General features: G+C 45.0%; 1 protein-coding gene across 2 annotated transcripts; it reads left to right on the forward strand.

The window, feature by feature from the left end:
- The first annotated feature begins 435 nt into the window (after positions 1-435).
- Positions 436-16883, forward strand: APOD (apolipoprotein D). Of its 2 annotated transcripts, none has more exons than XM_036080817.2 (5): positions 436-600; positions 4297-4436; positions 9872-9993; positions 13182-13270; positions 16380-16883. In XM_036080817.2, exons 2-5 carry the CDS (start codon positions 4317-4319, stop codon positions 16613-16615), a joined length of 567 nt encoding a protein of 188 aa, XP_035936710.1. In that variant the 5' UTR covers positions 436-600; positions 4297-4316; the 3' UTR covers positions 16616-16883. The 2 variants fall into 2 exon arrangements, with proteins under 2 accessions (XP_035936710.1, XP_077923796.1); XM_078067670.1 differs by lacking the exon at positions 436-600 and adding an exon at positions 4067-4160.
- Positions 16884-24415: the final 7532 nt, after the last annotated feature.

Below are 24415 nucleotides of genomic sequence, written 5' to 3' on the forward strand. Positions count from 1 at the left end.
GAAGTGGGTGGCTTCCCCAGGATCACAAAAAAAGCCATCTGTAATTCTTAACTTTCACCCTGTTGCCTCAATGTGCCTGAGCCACATTCCAGGCCAGAGACCACATGGGGTGGAATTCATGCTCCGTGTCAGGAAATGAGATTGTTGATTTTTCATTTACACAAAAATGAAAAATAAATACCAGATGCTCGAAAACATGTTGCAACTCATCTTGCTGGAACTTAAAAGTGCATTCTGACTGAGAAAATTAAATTAGAAAACCCACAGAGCAAAAAAGATGTTTTGAAAGAAATGCACTTTGTCTTTTTCTCTCTCTCACATCCACACACACACAGTATCTCATTGTTTCTTTTGCAGGGAGCAGCTGTGAAGGAAATTGGGGGAGGGAAACGGACAAAACATCCCATCTCTGTGTTTGGTACAGAGCTAAGCTTTTAGGCCAGCCTTCCTGAGCTGGAGGGGGTGTGGCAGGCATTAAAAGTAAACATCACTGACCCTATGAAGCTTATAAAATAGCTTGGGAGAAGCCAGTCAACAAGAGAACGAATCCTAAATTGGACGAGTTTGCATGTGGAAACTGCCTTCATCTTGACAAAAAAGGTACGTACTGTGGTTTTAATTTTCATTTATGATGAATGATGCTTGAACTAGAGGCAGTCTTGGCTTTTCACTGCCCCCTTTTCGGCTAAAAATAGTAACTAACAGGATGGAGGGTTTGTACCAGCTGCTTGGCAAATTTGGTCTCATTTTTCCTCAAGCACCCTTACAAGGTAGATACTATTCACGCCATTTTCAGATGAGCAGCTGAGGTTCCGCTATCCCAAACAACAAGTCTAAGAGAAGACTGCCAACAGATACCAGACTGGGGTGCCAACCCCATGTTGACTCATCTCCAAGTCTTCTGCTTGCACAGGGCACCCTCTTCCATGCTATATAGACAATAAGAAAATCTTCCCTACAAAAATACTGGACTAGATGAGTTCTCAGGGAGTTGTCATCCACCGGTGCGCTACAGTAAAATTAACTGAAAAGTGAGCTAGAATTAATCCTGTGAATAGGAAATGCATTTAACAATATGGTACAAACCTGTTTTCTTCAGAAGACATATTTTCTTGTTAGATTCAATAGCTAAATGGGTTTTTTAGACCCATTTACTCGTGGAAATGTATTTTGTTTTATTACGTGAAATCTAAAAATCTAGTCCTTAATGATCGGCAGCTCTTTGAAAGCAGGGACTATGTGTGTCCTCACTAATACTCAGGTGTTAAGAGAACAGGCTCCGAGGAGACCTGGTGTGAGTGAGCTCTGGCTTCAGAGCTTCGCAGGAAGTAACCTGGGCTCATTAACAGCATTGAGGGCAAAGAGAATGTCAATGCAGGACCCTAACAGGTAGGGTATGGTGGCAATACAGTGTGGGGTCCACTCAACACACTGAGGCCAGGGCTTCTCCGTGGGGAAGTTCAGTGAGTGTGAGTATACTCAAGAGGTATCAGTTCACAGAGTCAGTGCTGGCCCAGGGTGGGTGCACCATAACCTTAGTGGAATTATTATGAAATAATTTAATATTCAGTTAAAAGAGCATTTAAATTATATTTATTTTTAAAATATGTAAACTCCCCTCATTAAGACAGTCTTCCTATTAGTATTAGAAGATGAATGCAAACATACAGGTCACACATAGCCAAGTTCACAGGTATATGTTAATAATGTGACTTAACCTCTGATGCGGGATGGGGCCGAGGCCCCAGAGGGAGGGCCTCAGGCCCATCGCCAAGAGGGTTCTTGGCCTTGCACGGGGAAGAATTCAAGAGCAAGCCATTGAGAGAAAGGGACAAAGATTTATTAAGTATAGAAGAAAGCAGCTACCTCACAAAGTAGCGGTCTCTCCTTCCAATTGAGGAAGAGGACACCCCTTTGCCTCTAATAAAGGATTTTATACGTTTTTTCAAATTAGCTAACCATATAGGGAGGGGCTCACTCTTTAACTTTGGGTTTATCATTTACATTGGGTGGTGTGTTTTTCCATTGTTTTAGGATCATGAAATTACCTGCAGGGAGCAATTTTAAGAATGTCAGACCTTTGTGGCTTTTACTGCCGGAGGGGTCTTGTGGTCTTCCGTGAGTCGGATCTTGTTAACTCTTTTACGACCTGCCGACTCTTAGGTTAAAGGGTCAGCCTAAAGCCGAAATGGCTTTACTTTGCTCCTCTTGTCTCCAAGCCCTCTCCCTCCTGCCTCCCCTTCTGAAGGTGCTCAAGAAGTGTGGAGTGAACTAGAATGGGAGGGGCCTGGAAAAGAAACTATGGATGCCATCAACCCTTTCTCTCTACAAAAAGTTTTAACCATAGGAATAAAACTACGGCAAGAAAGAAGCATCTTTGGAAAAGATGCGAGCAAGGGTAAGAATTAGCTCTGAAATCCTCCTACAGAGCTAAAGCACATGTTTCAGCCCACAATAGAACATTTTTTAATATTTGTCAGAGTAAGACAGGGAACTGGCTTTTGGTGTAACTGTCACTTGGTGAAATGAGGCTCATCAAGGTTGCAGAGGGAGGTGTTTATGGAAAGCCACCAAAGGCGGTGTACAGAAGGCAGCAGGATTCAAGGTCGCTGCAGGACGGACCGTTGGCAACGGCCCCCGAGTCCCAGCTCTCTGCCCCTTCTGGCACTCAGCTTCCCATGTGTAGGGGGCTTGGAGGGTGGGTAAAGGACCTCTCAAGTCCTGCCAGTTTGGGGGACCCTGTAGAATGTGCATAATGTGTGACCATCCTTTGAGGTTAGATCTTCTGGGCAGGGCACTGAGCTTGGAGCCTACTGAGGGCCAAGAGTAGAGCTCCGTGGTTCTAAGAATTTCTTGGAGATGGATGCAAATTTGTGTCAGTTCAGGCAATTCCATCATCTCCCAAAAGGTTAAAAGACAGGTGTTGTTTACGTGGTGGTAGGAGCTGATGGGAGATGGATTCTCGGAGAAGGTGGAGTCCTACCACCGACTTGGCTTGCTCAACGGAGACTCAACCACCACCCCGCCACCACCATCCCCGGCTGGCAGCTTTACTCATTATGTAACTGTTCCTTTGAAAACGGAGCAACGAAACCTCCAGAAGAAAAGCTATTGATTATTAAAGGTTATTTGGAGGTTTAACCATAATAAAGTGGTTATAATTATTCCTGTTATGACACATCCTTTTAAATGCTCAGATCTGAGAACATTTTGCTTGCATTGATTCAGTCCTCTCCTTTGCAGGGAGAAAGGCAAAGAGCTGGAAATAGCTCCTTGTGGAGCCACAGTCAAGGAGTCACACGGAAGAGAACAGTCAGGGCAAGAGGCAGGGAAGGGCGCTTGGGCCAAAATGCCCATTGCCAGCTGCTGGCCCGCCTCTAGCTAAATGCACATCCGTGTCCCTGTCTATTCAACTAAAAAAAAATAATAATAAATGCACATCTATGGAAGATATCCCCAACAGAGGTCCAAAGAGAAATTCAGGAAATAACTATTTGTTTCTGCTTTTCATGCTAACAATAAGTAGCATTTATGAAGCATTTTCTCTGTGTCACACACCACCCTAAATGCTCTCTCCGTAGCATCTCATTTAATTCTCTCAAAACTTCATGAGCTTGGTATGATTGTTATTCCCACTTAATAGACCAGGAAGCTAAAGTGTGAACTGGACACAGTTATACTTAGTATGTGGCGAAGCCCGCATTCAAACCCATTCGGGGTGACCGTGGGGTTCCCAGCACGCGGCTGCCTGTTCAGGTCTCAGGCTTACTCCTGAGTTGGTAAACAGCCCCCCAAGATGGGGTAGGGGCGTGGGGTGTGGATCAGGGAGGCATTTCTCTTACGACTCTCATAAGACACTAAATGTCATGCACGATTTACGTTCATCTTTTTTCTCTCGCATGGTTCACTCAACAGCTTCCACCCCCCCCCCCTTTGCCTACCCCCACCCCACACTGTTTCTCTCCGTCGACAAGTCTGGACTGTGCCTGACACTGCCAGGTTCTGGGAGTGTCCATCCTTGAAAAATGCATACTTGGGAGGGAGCAGTTGCAAAATAAATCCAACGAGCTCCAACCCCAGGCAGAGTGTGCTCTCCTGGAGGGACAAAAGGTCTGGAGAGGCTCCCGGGGGCGGAAGGGCTCACAGCGCCATTGACTCAGGTGACCCTGCAGGGTGACTGTTGCAAAAGGCTCAGGGGAAGGTCCCCAAAGAGGTCCCCAGAAATTATCCCCTGGTGACTGCGTGTCCTCGGGAGGCCCAGAACGACCGGAGCTGCTTTGTTTCTCCGAACTCCAGGTCCCATCCTCAGCCCCAAGATGGTGAGGGAGCTGCTGCTTTCCGTGCTGGTCGGCCTCTTCAGTGCTGTGGACGGACAAGCCTTCCACCTTGGGAAATGCCCGAGCCCTCCAGTGCAGAAGGATTTTGATGTGAATAAGGTACGGTAAAAGGCTAACCTCCTATTGGTTTGAATAACCATCCTCTAGGCTTCAGTGTGAGTATTCTGCTTTGAGTCCCACAGCAAGCCTTGGGGTAGGTACTTATCCTATGGGGGGATCCCCCAAAGCAGACTCTGAGGCAAGAACTGGGGAGCAGAGGGTTTGGGGAAGATGACCCCAGGAAGCACCGTGGGCACGTGGGGAAGGGACAGAGAAGCAGGACAGCAATAAAGGATGCATTTCTCGACAGTTACACTGTTAACAACAGGGTTCCGTCCTGCTGGGGATCCTCTGAGGAAATGTGTAGAATGCTCCTCAGATTGTCGCACGGAGGGATGTGAGCGGGCTGTGGGTATTCCCGTGGTGCTGGCGAGGCCTTCCGGCAGAGGGGGAGGCGTGGGCCCCAGGTGGGTAGCTGGCGGTGTGTGGGACTTGTCCACGGTGGCCGAGGTGAACCCAGCTAGGCTGAGAGGACATGGGGCAGTTCATGGGCCGCAGCTGTTCTGGAGCTATTATCCGCATTCTACGGATGAAGAAACTCAATGTCAGACAGCTCATCACCGACCCAGGTCACCGGGCTAATCACTGCAGAGTGGGATTCAAAACCAGGCTTCGCCACTGGGCAGGACACCCACGGGTTCCTCACGCAGGGCCTAGAAGAAGACTAGAACCTAGAACTCCCCCAAGAGGCTTTTTTGTTCCCTGCGCTAAAAAGATATCAATATAACCAGATCCCCCATATGTGGTTTTTCTTTGTGGGATCAGGCCCAGCCTTACTGGGCATATGTGTACATATATACACGCAGGGAACTGCCGAGGCAGCGACTGGGTAACACGAAATGGCTTCCGTTGCTGCGAACTCATGCCTAGGATCTCCCTCTTAAGACATTTTCTCCTTAGCGGAAAGTTTGGATCTTTTTTAAGAGGCTGTACTCATGATGGATAACATTAAAATTGTTACCAGTCACTCCCTCCTCAGTGTGAATGAGTGTTGGGACCTCTCAGGGGATGGAGTAGGTAGAGGAGTGAGGGAAGAGAGCTCAGAGCCCGCGGGCTGTGGGGAAGAAGCACCATCAATAGAGAGTCACACAGGGGAGGGAGGAAGGAGACACACAGTACAGTTTACATTGACTTACTCCAAAACTATTACGGGCTGGTCCCTTTATTGAGGTAACCCTGCTAAGCCACAGGAGACTTTCCAGAAAAAATCCAGGGAATTTGAATTATATTTCAATTTGGGGGTAAAAAATCCCAAGACACTTTGAAAATTATAATTGATCTATATTTACAAAAGTCTTTTGAAGAATAAAGCGGGATGTTTAAAAAAGTTTTATTGAAATATAATTCATATACCATATCATTCACCTGTTTTAAAGTTCACTTTCAATGTTTTAATGTTTTTTTTGTATAATCACAGAGTTATGAAACCATCACCACAATCAATTTTAGAGTATTTTCATCATCCCTACACATAAACAGTCACTCTCCATTTCCCCCTTGCCCCTCCCTGCCCCAGGCAACCTGTCTCTATGAATTTGCCTATTCTGGACATTTCATAGACGTGGAATCATACAATGTGTGGTCTTTTGTGACTGACTTCTTTTACTCAGCATAGTATTTTCAAGGCTCATCCATAGTGTACTATGTATCCGTACTTCATTTCTTTTCATTGGCAAATAATATTCTATTGCATGGATGATGCCACATGTTATTTATCTGTTCATCATTTGGGTTGTTTACACTTTCAACTATCAGGAATAATGCTGCTATAAGCATTCATGTACACGGTTTTTGTGTGTTTATTTTTGTGGGAGTTTTTTTGTGGACGTGTATTTTCAGTTCTCCTGGGCATATACCTAGGAGGAGAATTGCTAGGTCATATGGTAGCTCCACGTTAACTTTTTGAGAAACTGCCAGACTGTTTTCCAAAAGAACTGCATCACCATTTTACAGTCCCACCAGCAGTGTCTCACACCGATTTCTCCATATCTTTGCCCACACTTGTTATTGCCATCTTTTTTGATTATAGTCCTTAAAATTTTAGTGGGCATGAAGTGGTATCTCATTGTGGTCTTGATTTGCATTTCTCTGATGGTTAATGACGTTGAGCATCTTTTCATGTGTTTATTGTCCATTTGTCTATCTTCTTTGGAGAAATGTCTGAGTCCTTTGCCCATCTTTTACTTGGGTTATTTATCTTTTAATTATTGAGCTGAGAGTTCTTTATATGTTTAGATACAAGTCTCTTATCAGATATAGGATGTGCAAATATTTCCCACATCCTGTGGATTGTCTTTCCACTTTATTGATGTGAAACTTTGATATTGGATATTCAGTTGTCCCAGAACTCTTTGTTGGAAAGACTATTCTTTCCCCATCGAATAATCTTGGCATCTTTATTGAAAATCAATCGGCCATATATATGTAAGAGTTTTTTTGGACTCTCAATTCTGTTCTATTGTTCTATACGTCTATCCTTATGCCAGTGCTATACAGTATTGATTACTGTAGCTTTGTAGTAAGTTTTGAAATTAGAATATTTGAGGCCTCCAATTTTGTTCTTCTGACTCTTCTGGGTCCTTTGCATTTCCATACGACTTTTAGGATCTGTCAACTTCTGCAAAGAAGCAGAGTTGTTTGTATTTCTCTTTTATAAATACTGCACTGAATCTAGATCAGTCTGGAGAATATTGTCATCTTAATAATTTTAAGCCTTCTAATCCATGAACATAGGTTATCTTTCCATTTACTCTTGGGTCTTCTTTAATTTCTTTCAACAACGTTTTGTATTTTTCAGAGTATAAGTTTTGCGTTTTTTGGTTAAATTTATTCATAAGTATTTTATTCTTTTGATGTTATTGTAAATGGAATTTTCATAATTTACAGTGCTCATTGTAAGTGTAGAAAGCTATTTGATTTCTGTATATTGATCTTGTATCATTTAACCTAGCTGATTTCATTTATTAGTTCTAATAGTTTTTGTGTGTGTCGATTCCTTAGGATTTTCTATTACAAAATCATGTTGTCTGCAAATAAAGAGAGTTTTACTTCTTCCTTTCCAGGATTCTTTTTTCTTTTCCTTTTTTTTCTTTCTTTCCTTTTTTTTTTTTTTTTTTTTTTGAGAGAGAGAGAGAGCGCACGTGTGCGCACAAGCAGGGAGGGGCAGAGGGAAAGGGAGAAGATCCCAAGCAGGCTCCACAATCCGGGTTCAATCCCACAACCCCAAGATCATGATCTGAGCCAAAATCAAGAGTCGGAAGCCCAACCGGCTAAGCCACCCCAGGCGCCCCTCCAGGATTCTTTTTACACGTTGCATTCTCCTTATGTGGATAGAGAAACAGACCCAAAACCATGAAAGGGCTTTCACAAAAATATTATAAAATTATGAGGGAGCATGACATGAAAAGCAATCTTTCACCTCTGAGTTTCCTCTTTTCTGGAAAGTCATGCTTCCTCAGTTTTAATTGTGGAGCACTAAAGTCACCTTAACAATAATAGAACTATTTTAAATGATCTGTATAAAATGGAGCTTTTTTTGAGGATGCCTAGGAAACCAAATGACCTCTAACCTTATTTTTGGGTGCTTTAAATGAATGTTAATTTCAGTGGTTTTAATTGAAAGATATGCTTTAATAAATGAGTGGAACTTTATGTCATAAACGTGGGTATATATTTGAGCAAACAGCCATGTGACTGGAGCAATACTGCCCCCTGTTTGCAGTACACTCTCAGTTCAAAGTCTGACTTTTTTGAAGGTGAGGGCATCTCTGATTTTCCTTTGTTGAATAATACATTTTTAAATTTCTAAAATACTTTGAATTAATATTTTGACTAAGTAAATATATCCACATGGTTCAAAATTCTAAATGTACCAAAGAACATTCGATGAAAAGTTTTTCTCCTACCCCTGTTTCCTTACTACCTCAGTTTCCCTCCCTAGTAGCAGCCAGTAAAAACAGTTCATTGTGTATCTTTTGGGAGATAATGTATACGTCCGCAAATACATATATAAATGGAGTAGGCAGAACGATGTACACACCCTGATCCCTGGAACCTGTGAATATGCTACTTTCCACGGGAAGGGGGATTTTGCCGATGTGATGAAAGTTATAAACTTGGAGATGGCAAGAGTGGCCCAGATTATCCAGTGGGCCCAGTCTAATCACTGAAGGCAGAGAACCTTCCCTAGCTGTGGTCAGAGAGGCGTGATGATGGAACAAGAGTCAGAGAGGTGCAATGTGAGAAGGATCTCTCCCGCTTTTGCTGGCTCTGAACAGGGAGGAAGGGGTTCACCAACCAAGGAATGTGGGTGGCCTCTAGAACTTGGACAAGGCAAAAAGACAGAGTTCTCTAGAGCCTCTAGAAAGGAACACAGCCCTGCCAACACCTTGATTTTAACCAAGCTCACTTGATGTACGGAACTGTGATGAACAGAACTGTGAGACCATAAATTTGTGTTGTAAGCTTGTGGTAATTTGTTATAGCAGCAAGAGAAAATGAATATAATAACCTTTCCCCCCATTTTTCCATATACTCCGTTTTTCACCCAGCTCTTTTTCTATTGAATGTATCTTGGAGATAATTGCATATGACTCCTTTAAGAGAGGGTGTATAACATTCCATTGTATGAATGTGCCATCATTTATGGACTCAGGTCCCCTACTAATGCTCACTTAGACTCTAGTTTCCTGTCCAGTTCTTACATATAGTACCACAACAAATAACCTCATATACGCACTATATGCATTTTCAGCTTTGCTAGATAATTGCCAGATTACCCCCCATGAAGGTTGTAAATTGGAGTAGTCTCCATGCAAGGCAATGCATGGAAGCATGAAAACACCTGTCTCCCCTCACCCTCACCCACTCCGTTGCACACTTCCTTTAAGGCTGACTCTGTGCACGAAGTTATGAACTGAGACCAAGCTCCCAGTGGAAGAATGATACCAGTCTTCTAACTCCTGATCACCTGCCAAAAGCCTTTGTGACCAGCTCCCTGTCCGGCATCATATGAGGAGAATTCAACCAACTCTGGAGTCCCAGTCCCCCACAGTGAACATATCTGACTTTGCACACAATTCAAAGATGCCTCGTAGAATCACAAAATATTTGAGGTGGCACCTTACATCACCTGGACTGCTCCCTCTCTTTTACAGAGTCTAGAATTTCACATAGATTTTGGCTGGAGGGGCAACCGACAGCATATCTAAATAAAGAGCACTTTAGGAATAAGATGTGGCATTCGACCAATGCCTGCACATCCGATTCACTTACTCTCCTTTGAATCAATATCTTGCTCAGTTGGTGTGAACATTGCAGCCCATTTTGCTTGGTTTCCCCGGGAAAGGGCTCTGCTCTAAAAGACAACAATAGGGAAGAGTTTGCAGGTCCCCAGAGAGCCACAGGGTTTTCTCTGCTTATTGTTATCTCTGCAGTATCTTGGACGATGGTACGAAATTGAGAAGATCCCAGTGAGCTTTGAGAAGGGAAGTTGCATCCAAGCCAACTACTCGCTAATGGAAAACGGAAACATCAAAGTGGTAAACCAGGAGTTGAGGTGAGTGGCTGTGGTTTCAAAAGCAACACAGCCCTGGAGCCAGCCTGCAGATAGCTGTCCTGGGATGACCGGGTGTCCTTGCAGTCTGGTTCAGGGGGGATGCCGATGTGGCTGGGTCTGCACTGCTGCTCACAGCAGGTCCGGAGATGAAAACTTTTGGCAGGCGGAATCGTGGGGACTAGAAGCCACTCATTTATTTGCAAGACCACTTGCTGAGCATCTTACTGTATTGTGTACTTACTGTATTGTGTACTCCTTGTATTATGTACCTGTTGTATGTGTACTCCCTGTGAAAGGCACTAGGGACTCAACAGGAATCCAAACTGCGGGGTTCCTGCTCTCATTGCGAAATAGATACTCTCATAGCAAAGGACAGGGGCGACCTTCTCATCTGATCTCCAAACCAAGAGAGAAGCCCTTGTACATTATCTACTGACAGAGGACATCCAGCTCTGCTTGAATCCTTCCAGGAACTGATGGTTGCTCATCGCCTTCCATGACAATTTATTCTATCTCCAGGCAGCTTTAACTATTACAGACATAGTCCCACTCTAGTTTATGTGAACAGGATAGGCTGTAGAAGTCTACTTTTCTATTACTGACGGCTTCTAATGGATTTCTATTTGATACAAAAATTCATACTTTAGAAAGCACACATAAACTTTAAAAAAGCCCCAGAAAGTGCTCCTAGCAACCTTCCATCAACAAAGATAAGAGCAACAATAAATGATAGTAACAAATATTAAGCATTTCCTATGTGCAAGGCACTATTCTGTATGTGTATGTATACACGTGTGGACCTCTATGTATGTACATGTAAATGAATATACGTATTCATTTAATCCCCACAGCGACCCTGAGGTAGGGACTATTATTAACCCCACTTTTCTAGATGAGAAAAACTGAGGTACAGAGAGGTAATGTGCCCAAGGGCCACACAGCTTATAAGCAACAACGCTGAGATTCAAGCCCGGGGAGAAGTGAAATGCGGAAGAGGACAGAGGACACATGAAAGGAAGGCTGGGGATGAGGGGTTGTCCTTCCTGTTCCCTACAGGATCTGAGAACTGTGTTCAACTCCAAGAAAACAACCACACCCCAGCCTGGAATTTACTCAGGCTCAGAGACGCTTTGTGTGGCCATCCTCTTACCCACTAAGCTTCCTGTGAGCCAAGACACAGTGGGGTGACTCCCTGGCCCTGCATACATCACAGAAACAAAGTAAAAATCTTAAGGGCCTATAAAGAGAAAACCAGCTTATTTTAGAGCCCAGGAAGGGCTACAAGGATTGGGATGCAGGCACCCACCTAAAGTTGCGATGACCTCATTTCAAATATTTTGTCCCATTCTGTGGCCAAGAGCCAGACAATGACACAGATCCCAAAACCCATGAGAGTCTTTGGACTGTCCTGTGGAGCTGGCCAGGAGTCCTCTTGAACTGTGTCCCGAGTATTAGGTTGCTCCGCATGTAGGGTCACGTCTGTTTAAAATACAAGGGCACACGGAGAAAGGTTTGCTAGTTCGGGGAGGGGTGTGGTTTTCCTTTCCGGATACTGCAGGGTGGGCGGAGACACAGCGCAGAGTCTCAGCAAGCTGCTCTTCGCCAGGGTCAGGGATTTGAGAGCCAGAGCAGTTGGCACCGGGCTGGGAGCTGAAGGGCTCGGGCTTGGGAGTTAGGCTGCCCCGTTGCAAACCCTGGTTGTCACATACTAACGACGTGATCTTCCGTGAGTTAGGATCATTCTCTGAGCCTCTGTTTCCTCTCTGTAAAATGGAAATAATCATAGAACCTCCCTCCACAGGGCTTTGTGAGCGTTGGATGAGGTAACACGTGTGAATCACTTAGTGTTTGGTGTGGAGTAATCATTTAATAAACACAGCCTATTCCGTTAATCTGGAGCTACCCTTGAAAATACAAGTGTAGTTTTTCCATGAACAAACTGTGAGTTTATGATCAGAGACTGGTGTTTTGAAAACTGTTCTGGACAAAACATAAATGATGAAGGAAGGGGGGAAAGTCTGTTGAGAAGAGTCTGGTTTGTTGCTAAGCAACTGTATGCAAATGAAAAGGGACCATCCTCCTGTCTTCCCAGCTGAGTTCCAGGGGACAACGCAGGGCCTGGTCTCCAGCCCTACTTGATGACAGACTCTGCATCCAGCAGCATCAGAGTACATTTGCCATCCGTCCTTACCTGTTGCTTATTGTCTGGTTTCTGGGACATCGATCGCCAGTCACCATAGCTTACCGACTTTCTAACACACGCAATTGCTCTAGTTTTAGTTTGCCCCTTGAGGAGTGGTGAATGGGCTGGTCCTCCGTCAGCTTCCTCGGAAGAGCACTGTGATGTGTGAGCACCCTCCTTCGGTGCATCCCTAGGCCTTTTCCCTGTCCCCGAGGTCCCCGGGGTCGTAGCACGTCACTCGGAAATGGAGTCAGCTCCCTTCAAAAGAGTGAAAGTACTTCATCCAATCTAAGACCATCACTTTTAAGACACACCACCATTTTATAAACCACTAAGAAAGAAATGACCAATTGTATGTGTAAGGTGGCATTCGGTGTAAGATGTGCGTTTCTTCACATTTAACTAAGTCTCTGAGAATCACAAATGTTTCCTCGCTGCTGTTTTACCTGACTTGTGTCAAAACCTCCCGCACTCAGTCAGAAGCTTTTCAGGACTGGCTAGGGGTCTCAGAGCTCAGGCGTATGAACGCCTTTATGGGACTGATGTCCCCGAGGCCCCAAGAGCAGGGAAAGCTTGCAGATCTCCAGACTTCTAGTAATCACAGCAGTCCTTGTTTTTTTCCTTTGGTTCATTCTCATTTTTAAAGAAGCGAATCTTCTTAGTGTATTGGGTTGTTTTGTTTGTTTGTTGTTCTCTTCTCTTTTACTCCCACCCCTCTGGAGACTGAGAGCAGGAAATGGCCTTGCAGGACTCGAAAAACAGGCCCAACGGGCAAGGGCCTAACATATTATCTGGTCCTGGAGCATTTCAGTTGTTGCTTCTTATCACTCCAAGGCCGTCTTCCTCCACTTGGTCTGAGACAGTGACAAAGGAAACGGGACAGAGCCTTCCTAACCATCAATCACAGTCTTGGTGTCCTGGTCCTTTAGTGTTACACATCTTGCCTTTCATTGATTTTTGGCTTCCAATGAGTTAAGGTGTTTTGTTTTGTTTTAACTCATTACAGATCTGATGGAACCGTGAACCAAATTGAAGGTGAGGCCACCCAGGCCAACCTTACGGAGCCTGCCAAGCTGGGAGTTAAGTTCTTCTGGTGTAAGTATTCACTACCCTCAGGAGGTTTCAGGGGTAGGAGGTATGCAAACTGAAAGCTAGAGCCTTTTCTACCTAGAATGGTAAGTCAGAGCCCTGGGCAGGAACACTCCTGTCACATCTGGGTGTCACCCATAGTGACTTAATACATAATTATTTGTTGAGCACCTGCTACTTGCCAAGCTCGGGGCTAGGCACCGAAGATGCGATGATGAGCCAGACAGCGCTGGCCCTTGTCCCCGAGGGGCTTACACCCCAGTGGATACTGACAAGTACCCAGGCAGTTTACTATAAAACTACCATGCTTCAGTAGAGGAAGCACAGACAACAGCACAAGGGCATGAGCAGTAGGAGACCCAATCCTGTCATGTTTCCCAGAGGGGATGGAGGCCCGAAAAATTAGTACTTAGTAGTAGTTAGTAGTGGTATTATTAGCAGAACAATTGATATGTGCAAAAGCTTGGAAGCAAGAGATGACAAGAGTGAAGGTAACTTTGAGCCCTGGCTCTGTCTGCCACTTTCTCGCCACGCTGTGGCGTTCCCTGAGGGATATTTGATCCCGGGCATTTGCCCTCTGAGCTCTGGGCTAACTGAGGAATGGACCCAGGCAACAGAGAAAGCACCAAATATTCGTTTTACTGTTGATACCAACACACGGGAGAAGCCAGCTCAGAAATGTGAGACTTCCTAATGCCCACATTGCTCGAGGGTCCCTCTCCCCACCCAGGAGGCGGACACTGAAGTCACAGCTGCAAGAGGAACCCCTCCTCCCACCCCCCATCAAAGCCCTGCAGGGGGGCAGAGAGGAAGCTCTTAGTTTATACACCAAGATAGGAAGGCTGGGAGATGAAAAGAGTTGTGCCCGCACATGGGACCACGGGCAATTAACGTCACCTCTGTGCCCGGTAGCGTAGAGGTAAAGGAGATGGCACAGGCTCTGTAAGCTGCAGGGGGCTTCGTACATGTCAGTTTCTCTTGTTTATTTTCACAAATAAGATAGTCAAAGTGCAGAAAAGCTAGAGGATGGAGGCAAGGTCACTGGACTAATTAGAGGCCGACTTGGGACCAAAACCTGGGACTCCCAACTCCCCTGACGGATGGGGGTGGGAAGCAAGGCCAAATATCATGTGCACGACCTTCCGAAGGAAGCCCGGAACAGGAGCTCGAAGAGGCAGGAGCTGCCGGCAGGGCAAGCAGAGGAGGAAGAGGTTTACTCTGGTGGAGGGGTCAGATGTTTGCACTGGCTCTTCCAGGGTGTGGGGGACATGATGGGAAAGGCTGTCCCAAGTGCAGGAATGGCAGGAGGAAAGGCCTGCAGAGAGAAGCCCAGAGGATGGGCAGGTATGCAGAGCACAAGACTGGGCAGAGCCTCAAAAGCCATGTTCATGGGTTGGAGTGTCTTCCATAAGCAGTAGGAGGTTGTCAGAGTTTCCTAATAAAGAGACAGGGCAATTTTCTTTGCTGAGAGGAAATGTCTGGGTAAATGTGTCTTGAGGGCTAGACCCTGTGGGAGGAAGACAGCCTGTGAACGCCTGGCTGTGTGTAGGTGGGGCAGGATGCCGTTGCCAAAAGAGGTTGGAAGACATATTGCCCCCCGGCTACTCAGGGCTGCAGAGTTCTCGGTCCTGCCGGGAACACACAAAGCAGTGGAAATTCACAGATAGCAGATATCTGATGAATACAAGCTCTCATGGGTGAGCCCGGCAGGCCGGCACCAACAGGGCTAGAAAGGTAAGTCAGAAACGGCACTCAGTGTGGGCCCCATAGCCTTGTACACGCTTCTTTCCACCAGGAGTCCTTCTGTTTTCATATTTATAAACAGGTAGAAAGTCAGAGAGAGGAGGGACCTTGTTGGGTGGTCATCTGGACTAGCCCTCTTGTGTTATTTTCGTGCCCAGCTGGGTCCTTGATGCCCAGCCAAGCTCTGACCTCTCACACTCAGCCTCCTTTGTGCAGCTTCTCATGGTCATTCACAAGAGTTGAGTTCTGGTTTGACTTGGCAAACAGAGGGATTATTTTTGAGTGGAGGAGGTGGGATGCTTGAAACCCAGGAAAGCAAACCACACACGACGGCATAACATGTCCAGATCTTTTGTTCTTATGGGCTCAGCACACAGCTTTCTCCCATGTGGGTTCATTTTCCACTTAACTTTAACAAGGTGGGCTATGACTTTTCCTTGCCTTGGACCATGGCTGTGGAGGTAAGTTCATAGAGGAAGTTTCTGGATTCAGATGGAGAAGGTAAATCCTCCCTCTCTTTTCATAAGGACCCTTTAATGCTGAGCTTTTGATACTATGCAGATGTGAATCAATGAATCTTTATATGCCCCTTGTGAGGAAGAGTTTATAACCTGTTACCACGTGATTTACCATATTCTTAAGAACAGAGGAACTTTTGAAGGTCACACAGAAAGAAAAACAAACAAATCAACATTAGTCCTTAATTCCTTCCCCAGGCAGGTTCTAGAGGAAGCTGGGAAGCACAGAGTTGGAAAGCCTGGGGCCCCTGACCTCACATCCTCTTTTTTTCTTAAGATTTTATTTATTTGTCAGAGAGAGAGAGCACAAGCAGGGGGAGCTGCAGGCAGAGGGAGAAACAGATTCCCCGCTGAGCGGGGAGCCCGATGCTGGACTCGATCCCAGGACCCTGGGATCATGACCTGAGCCGAAGGCAGACGCTTAACTGACTGAGCCGCCCAGGCGCCGCTGACCTTGCATTCTTGACTCCACTTACCTAAGTGGTACCCCCATTTGTACTAGTGCTAAGAGCAGCCTGTTAGCCTAGGGGGTCCAGCAGAACCCCCCATTACCATCACCTTCTGCAGACCAACCTGCTCCCAGGGAGGGAGGATCCAGAATGATGGCTCTGAGCTCTGGCTGCACACTGGAATCACGGGGGAGCCTTCAAGAGTCCCAACCATCTCCACATCAGAATCTGGGCAGGCCTGGAGGGAGGTGGCCTAGGATTTTTCAAAGCTCCCATAAGATTCCCACATGAAGCCAGAGTTAAGAAGCACTCATGTGGAAGAACTAGGACCCTGGTTTCCAGCGTCCTGGAGATGAAGGTTCTCTTGCCCTGGCCCTCTTAACTCCGCCCTCCTCTGGTTCTCAGTGATGCCATCGGCTCCATACTGGGTCCTGGCCACCGACTACGAGAACTACGCCCTCGTGTACTCCTGCACCACAATCGTCTGGCTTTTTCACATGGATCATGTTTGGATCTTGGGGAGAAACCCTTATCTCCCTCCAGAAACGGTGACCTATCTAAAAGATATCCTGACCTCTAACGATATTGACATCGAGAAAATGACTATCACAGATCAGGTGAATTGCCCCGAGTCACTGTGAGAGGCTCTAAGGGAACCTGCATTCACTCCGTGTTACTTCCTTTGCTTTGCTTCCCCCTCCTCACTCCATCCCCCCCACCCCCCCCCATAAAGACAAACCAACCACAGCAAATGGATGCAAACACCAGAAGGGAAATTTGACAGCAGAAGCCCGTGGCGAGAAAGTCGAGGAAAGTTGGCCCAAACACTTAGCCATGCACCAGTCTGTGACCTTGCCAGTCTAATAATAAACTTGTTGCTGACCTGCTGTGCTCACAGTAGATTCTGAATTGATTTTTGTGGGGTCTTAATTACAAGCTTATGTCTGGAGATCTTTGAACAGTTCTGTGAAAAGAAACGAAGCAGTGCACAGTTTAAAGGTAACAATCCTGTTTCTGGAAGGGGAAAGCTGGTAGCAAAGTCCTATGGAGGGTGGCCTGAATCCAGGTGTCTCCATCCTGCAGTGGGCACTCCTTTAGGGGGAATCATTTGCATTTTTTGAGTCTCTCAGAGGCAGTTTCTTTGCAGTATTTACTTTCTCATCAGGAGGTCCTCAGAGTCAGGCTAACGTAGGGGACCATCTTGGGGTCTGTGCAGGGGAGAATCGATAAGGGAGAAGATGATGGGGATTTTTTTTTAAGAAAATAACTTTGGGGGGTCTTGCATTCAACTGATATTTACTGAGGGCCAACTGCTTTCCAGGCACTGAACCCTTGTCATCTCACAGAAGCTCCCAGACCAGCCAGGGAGACTAACAAGTATAGATGCAAATACAGTCCAAGCTGAGGAGTGCAGAAGTAGCAGCACGTGGAGGGAACTGTGGGGAGCTCCGGGAAAGTCTCAATCCCTGCAGGACAGAGGCGCCCACAGGGTTGCACAGTCATGCCTCTGGGTGTCCCAACTTCGGAGAATCAGGAACCACCTTGACTTTTGGGTTTTTTGTTTTTTTTTTTACGTCATGACTTTTAAAATCAGAAAGACCTCAGAATGCCCCCCCTGCGATTTCACTTAGTTCACATAGTATTTGTAATCTACTAATGCTTTGGGAAATGAAGATAAAATTAACCCATCTTATTAGAGTTTTGTTTTTTCAGCATGAACATAAAGTATGAATTTCCTTGAGCACTGGAGACTCTTTAATGCTTTATATTAAAGGTTACAAAAATCCCCAGCATCTCAAGAGGTACAATCTCCATTTTACTAAATAAATACGACCTCATATTGGAGCTCCCAGTTCGACATTCCTAAAGTCTGAAAACAACCAAGCAAAAAGGCAGGAAGGGGGAGGTAGGTACTGAAGGAGAAGACCCTCTCCCCAGCTCTGCCTGCCAGTGTGCCCTGTGCTTTATCATGCCGCCCACCCGACCAGAGGGCACTTGGCTCCTCCTCTCAAATACTGTTATCCCCAAGAGTGTTACCGGCCTGTCTCTTATCTCATGGTACAAAATAAGTTGTGACTGCCTTCCTCTTAACAGCTGTCTGGTAACATCAAAGACCATGAAGGTGACTACAGTTAGTACCTTTTACAGTGTGTTGCCCGATACATAGCCTCAAAGTCCGTATGGGAATGAGTTACTGACTGGATGTGTAGATGGATGGACTGGAGTTTCCCCATAAAGGAAAAGAGACCTCTGAAGCAGATATCAGGGGTGACTAAACCAGAGAAAAAACTTTTGGGAATCCAGAGGGAAGCATGTGGGCACCAAGTAGCAAGAGGAAACACGGGGAAAAGAACAAAAAACCCAGAAGGGAGAGGAAAAGAAGGGAAGTGGGAAAAACAGCAAAATAGACACAGTAGTAGAGAATAAATTCCCATGTGTCTATGGTTGGCTCTAACAGTCATCAACATCTCACCAGTCTGGTTTCGGCTATCCCCCACTGCCCCCCATATTTTTGCTAGAGGGTTTGAAGCAAATCCCAGATATCACATCTTCTTATTTTGCCCATAACTGACTATGCACAAATCTCTAGCAAATACAGGTACTTTTTAAAAAAACAAAAAAAAGTGTAAGGTTATGTGTTATATCCTGAAGGTGCTCAGAGAATGCAATTTCAATGTGATTGGAAGATTATTTTATATAATCCAGATGAAAGGGAAGAAGCATGCATAAAAATGTTCATCACAGTTTTACTTGTAGCAGCCCCCAAACCAAAAGGAGCTAAACTGAAGCTAACACTAAGAGCCGAGGAATGGGATCCTAAATGGTGGGACCTGACCTAGTGTGGTTCATTGAAGTTCCCAGTTATGAAGATGATGCAGCCACAAGAGAGCTGGGGCCTGCCCACCCACACGCATTGCTTGGGGTGGGGGGTGGGGTCCCTGAACACGGCCTTGCTGCCTGCAGAGCTAGTGTCTGGAGCCACACACGCTGGACTAAGCTGTTGGTCCACCTGAGCTGGTGACGGCCAATCCACAGGCTGAGCAGAAACCTCTCACTCTTGTGGCCTAGCTGGATGGAAAAGACAGATGAGGTCAATCAAATCGGGACTTGACTTTAAGTGATCTGAAGAGAGGATGATTGAAAACTCTGGAACCGTAAGGTCATGTTGTTTGGGGTGCCCACTGTTGGTGATGCACAACTGAAGTTACGAGAGTGTGGAACGGAAATGTGGAGATGAGCAGGGACCCCACCTGAGGCCCCTAACAGCAGCTCCGGTAGCTGATGGCTTGCTGTGTCCTGGCTCCAATTCCCATGGAACTTAGCTGGCTTAGGTTCTTGTCCTGGGATTTGTGCAAGATTAGCCACACACACACCTTTTTTTTTTTTTTTGAGATAATTTAACTTGACTGAGTGAATGTTCCTTGCAACTGAAATAGCACTAAGACAAACGTGTTCACATTATAATGTTGAGTGAAGAAAAGAATGTACCATTGTGTCTATGCTATACTTACAGTTACATGAAATGAAGGCGTAAAATCAAGGACTAAAACTGAACAGAGAAAATGAAAGCAATATATGTTAGAGTGCTAGAATTACAAGGTGATTTTCCCCCTTTGTAATTTTTGCTATAGGTGTTTGTACTGTAGGCCCTAAAACTTTAGACCCGAAGACTTCCTTCTAGTTCAACCTGACCCTCTGGCAAGTCTAGCACCAAGCAAGAAATAGGCTTTTTCTTCTAGTAACTACCTCAGACTTTCAGGCCTTTCTGGACTGTTCTCCCATCCCACCATAATCCCAATACATTTGAGATGATGGTTTGTTGTGTGCATATAGGATGTGTTATTAAAGCAATCTTTATTTACTACCAACAAGGTCCTCTGTACACTTCTAGGAGACACGAAGAAGGATATCAAGTAGTTTAGAAAGTTATATGTGCACAGTTGTCTAAACATTATGTAATTTTATAAAAGATTTCCCCCCAAAAGCAATCACTTTCACCTTGATAATTATGACAAACTATTAAAATTTTTAAATATTTGGGGGGTTTTGTTTAAGATTTATTTTAGAGAGAGAGAAAGAATGTGTGGCGGGGGGTGGGGAGGGCAGAGGAAGAGGGAGAGAGAGAATCCCAAAGCAGACTCCCCACCGAAAGCAGAGCCCATCATGGGGCTCAGTCTCACAACACTGAGATCATGACCTGAGCCAAAATCAAGAGTCAGATGCTTAACTGACTGAGCCACCCAGGTGCCCCTTGTTTTGTTTTGTTTTTCAAGGCTCTACACCCAGCATGGAGCCCAATGCAGGGCTTGAACTCAAGACCCTGAGATAAAGACCTCAGCTGAGATCAAGAATCAGACACTTAACCAACTGAGCCAGCCAGGCACCCCTAAACATTTGTTAAATATGGTCAACTTTTAAAAGATTTTTTATTTAAATTAAATTAATTAACATATAGTATTAGTTTCAAGGTAGAGTTTAGTGATTTATCAGTGCTCATTACATCAAGTGCCCTCCTTAATGTTCATCACCCAGTTACCCCATCCCCCCATCCATCTCCTATCCAGCAACCCTCAATATGTTCCCTATAGTTAAGAGTCTCTTATGGTTTGTCTCCCTCTCTGATTTTGTTTTATTTTTCCCTCCCTTCCCCTATGATCTTCTGTTTTGTTTCTTAAATTCCACATATGAGTGAAATCATATGATAATTCTTTCTCTGATTGACTTACTTCACTTACCATAATACCCTCTAGTTCCAGCCACGTTGATGTAAATGGTAAGATTTCTCTTTTTTGATGGCTGAATAATATTCCATTGTATATATGAACCACATCTTCTTTATCCATTCATCTGTCGATGGGCATCTGGGTTCTTTCCACAGTTTAGCTATTGTGGACATTGCTGCTATAAACATTGGACTTCGGATCACTATGTATCCTTTGGGTAAATAAAATATGGTCAACTTTTATGCTAAAATCAGTATCTTGACCAACTACCAAATATGAAATTAAAATGGGCTCATCAAGGGGCACCTGGGTGGCTCAGTCGGTTAAGCGTCTGCCTTCGGCTCATGTCATGATCCCAGGGTCCTGGGATCGAGCCCCGCGTCGGGCTTCCTGCTCAGCAGGAAGCCTGCTTCTCCCTCTCCCACTCCCCCTGCTTGTGTTCCCTCTCTCGCTGTGTCTGTCAAAGAAATAAATAAAATCTTAAAAAATAAAAAAATAAAATAAAGTGGGCTCATCAAGAGTTATCTACGTTTTTCAGCCAAGTGAGTGATCTGAATGAGCGGGCAATGTTGAGGTGCCATGGCGGAAAGTGCACTGGGATAGGATCTAGTGCTACTCCCAGCCCCAGGCAAGTCAGGAGCTTACCCCAGCAGACCCCCTCCCCTGGCAGGCTTGTCTCCTCACTCGCATGTCACTGAAAGAGCTGAACTAGATGACGTATCTCCAAGGACCCTTCCAGGTCAAACATTTATAGTTCTATAGTTTTGTACATGATTAATAAAGTGCAATTTTTGCTAAAAAGGAGAAAGTACCTGTACCTTTACAGGGAAATTGAGTCATAAACTTAAAAGACCAACTCTTTGCATTGTTTTGTGTCCTCTTCTAATCCTTATCAATGTACACACATGCATAAACATACACACTTTACTCTATTTTTTAATCAATATACATGGCTTTTTCATACTATACATTATTTGGATGTATACATTTTTTCAGAGGGATACACACATTTTATTCCTATAACTTGTTAACATTCTATAAATGCATTGGATGTATTACATTGTTCCTGGACTGCCAATTATAATTAAAATCTAAAATGTCAACCTTCAGCCAGCTCCTCAGCGTGCTCAATGCATCCAGAGACGTGGGGGAAGCTGAATTATAAAGTGACTCTCAGTGAGCACAGTTCAAAGGGGACTTGAGGGAAGTGTTATCAAAGGCCAAATGCCAACCTTTATTCCAAATCTCTTATCCTAAGGTGCCGAAGCCCTCCTGATGCCTCCGGATACCTGCAGAGGGGCAGGTGCACGCTTCTGCTGGAGACTTTGGGCGCTGCCTGCTTGTTCTCTTGGCTGACATTTCAGCCCTCCTGGTGGCCCTCCCAGCCCAGTTTCCCTGCCCCTCCTCCCTTGGCTCCTTCTCAGGGACCCAGTCTACTGGTCTCAACCAAGGCCTGCCACCATTACCTGAGAAAATGTATCTGTTTCTTGAGGAGATACCCCAGAATGGGGAGAGAGTGGGCAAAAGAGGGTAAAGATTGCAAAAAGTCCCCCCAAGCAGTGCAGATTTGCTTTCAGGCCTCAAATGGGAACTGCTGCTTTGTCAAACAGAACTGACTACTTACCACTCCCTGTGTTTCCCATGCCTACACCTTTGGTGCACATCATTCCCCTTACTGAAATCTACTGCTATCAAAATCCAGCCCACCAAGTGTACATGGGTACTTTATCAGAGCAGTTTGGCAGCATCTAGACAGATTAAGGATGACATAAGGTTTGACCTAATAATTCTATTCTCTGGTAAATATTCTAGAAACACTACACATGAGCACGAGAAGACATGTGCAAAAATCTTCATAGCATTGCTGTCTGAAAGACTGAAAAACTATAAACCACCTAAATAAATATCCATCAGCAGAAGAACTGATTTTAAGATTGAGGTACACACACACACACACACACACACACACACACACACACACACTGGAATACTATGCAACAATGAAAGTGAACTAGAGTTACATGTTTCACCATATATAATTTATAATATATATGTTTACATATATAAACAAAAATAAGCAGAAGTATAAAAGCAAAAAGCAAAATGTGGAACGATACAGTAGAATACACATAAAATGGCATTATTTCAGAATACATACGTATGTAATAAAAGTATAATGAAATTCAGAGAATTATAAATGCCAAACTCAAGGTCTTAGTTACCTCCTGAGGTAGGAGTGGGTTGCCGTTGAGTAGGGAAACACCAGTGGCTTTCTTGCATTGGTAATTGTATTAGTTTAATTTTCTGTGGCTGCTCTAAGAAATTATCACAAACTTGGTGGCTTAAAACAACCAACATTTCTTTTCTCACAGTTCTGTAGCCTACAGTCCAAAATCCAGATCACTGAGCCAGAATGAGGGAACAGATAGGGCCATGCTCCTTCTGGAGGCTCTAGGGGAGAATCTCTTCCTTACCTTTTCCAGCTTCTGGTGGTTGCTGACATTCCTCGGTTTGTGGACCCACCACTCCAACCTTCAAATCTCTTCCAGCTCTGTCCTCACAGGGCCTTCGTGTGTGTGTGTGTGTGTGTGTGTGTATGTATGAAATCTCCCTCTGCCACCCCCCTTATAAGGATACTTGTGATGATATTTAGAACCCCTCCAGACAGTCCAGGATAATCTCTCATCTCAAGACCCTTAGTTTAATCACACCTGCAAAGACCCTTTTTCCAAATTTAAGATTTACAGTTTTAGAGATTAAGACCTGGTATCTTTGGGAGGGAGGGAATTTTTAGCCTACCATAGTAATATTTTTTTCCTTTTTTTAAAGATTTTATTTATTTATTTGACACACAGAGAGAGAGAGAGCATGAGCAGGGAGAAAGGCAGAGGCAGAGGCAAAGGGAGAAGCAGGCTCCCCGCTGAGCAAGGAGCCTGACACGGGGCTCAATCCCAGGACTCTGGGATCATGACCTGAGCCGAAGGCAAAAGCTTAACCGACTGAGCCACCCAGGCGCCCCGTAATGTTTTGTTTCTTAGGCTGAATGTTGGGAAATAGCAGACATAGACTCATGGACCTCTACCTTGAGTTCCAGCTCTGTGTGTCTTAATGTCAGACACACTGGGAACCAGTCATGGCAAGAGGCTCCAGGTCTCTTGGAGGTCTCCAGGAGGCTGAAGAGCAAGGAAACGAGAGTAACCCAGGGGGCAGGTGAGAGAACTAGGAGTTATGTTCTAAGAGTAGAGTGTATGAATTTGTCATTGCAGAGATGGGGCAATTCTGGGTAAGTCACTTATAAATGGACTCTTGTCATTTTTAGATGTTTTGCGAGTCCCTTTTAAGATGTTAAATTATAATATTTAAAGAGTGGCCCCTCCTCCAAAAATTGAGAGAACTGAAGACCGAAAACAAACAAATGAAAACCTTTCAAAACTGAGTGGATTGGATGCTAACTTCTGGCAGTCAAATTTCAAGCACTGAGTACAGGTCAGGAGAGAAAAATCCCAGCCATATTACATAGGCAGCCGCCAGCTCCACCTGCTTCTCCTCCAAGCCGTCTGTCTGTTGCCAACCACTCCCAGGTCAAACAGGAATCCAATGCTCTGAGTCAGCTCTATTCCCAGGAGATGACAAATGGGCTCAGAAGCTCCTTGGCCAGCATGAGCAGAGCTGGAAGAAGCAGCAGTTGGCCACTCTTTTCTCAGCACAGTTCAGCCA

The sequence above is a fragment of the Halichoerus grypus genome, chromosome 1 (genome assembly GCF_964656455.1).
Source record: "Halichoerus grypus chromosome 1, mHalGry1.hap1.1, whole genome shotgun sequence".
Classification (NCBI taxonomy): Eukaryota; Metazoa; Chordata; class Mammalia; order Carnivora; family Phocidae; genus Halichoerus; species Halichoerus grypus.

Bases quoted from the DNA above. Each gene is read 5' to 3' on its own strand.
- APOD (XM_036080817.2), top strand. From the start codon at position 4,317: ATGGTGAGGGAGCTGCTGCTTTCCGTGCTGGTCGGCCTCTTCAGTGCT. The intron at 9,994-13,181 runs GTGAGTGGCTGT...AACTCATTACAG, and splicing joins GTGGTAAACCAGGAGTTGAG to ATCTGATGGAACCGTGAACC. The intron at 13,271-16,379 runs GTAAGTATTCAC...TCTGGTTCTCAG, and splicing joins GGGAGTTAAGTTCTTCTGGT to TGATGCCATCGGCTCCATAC.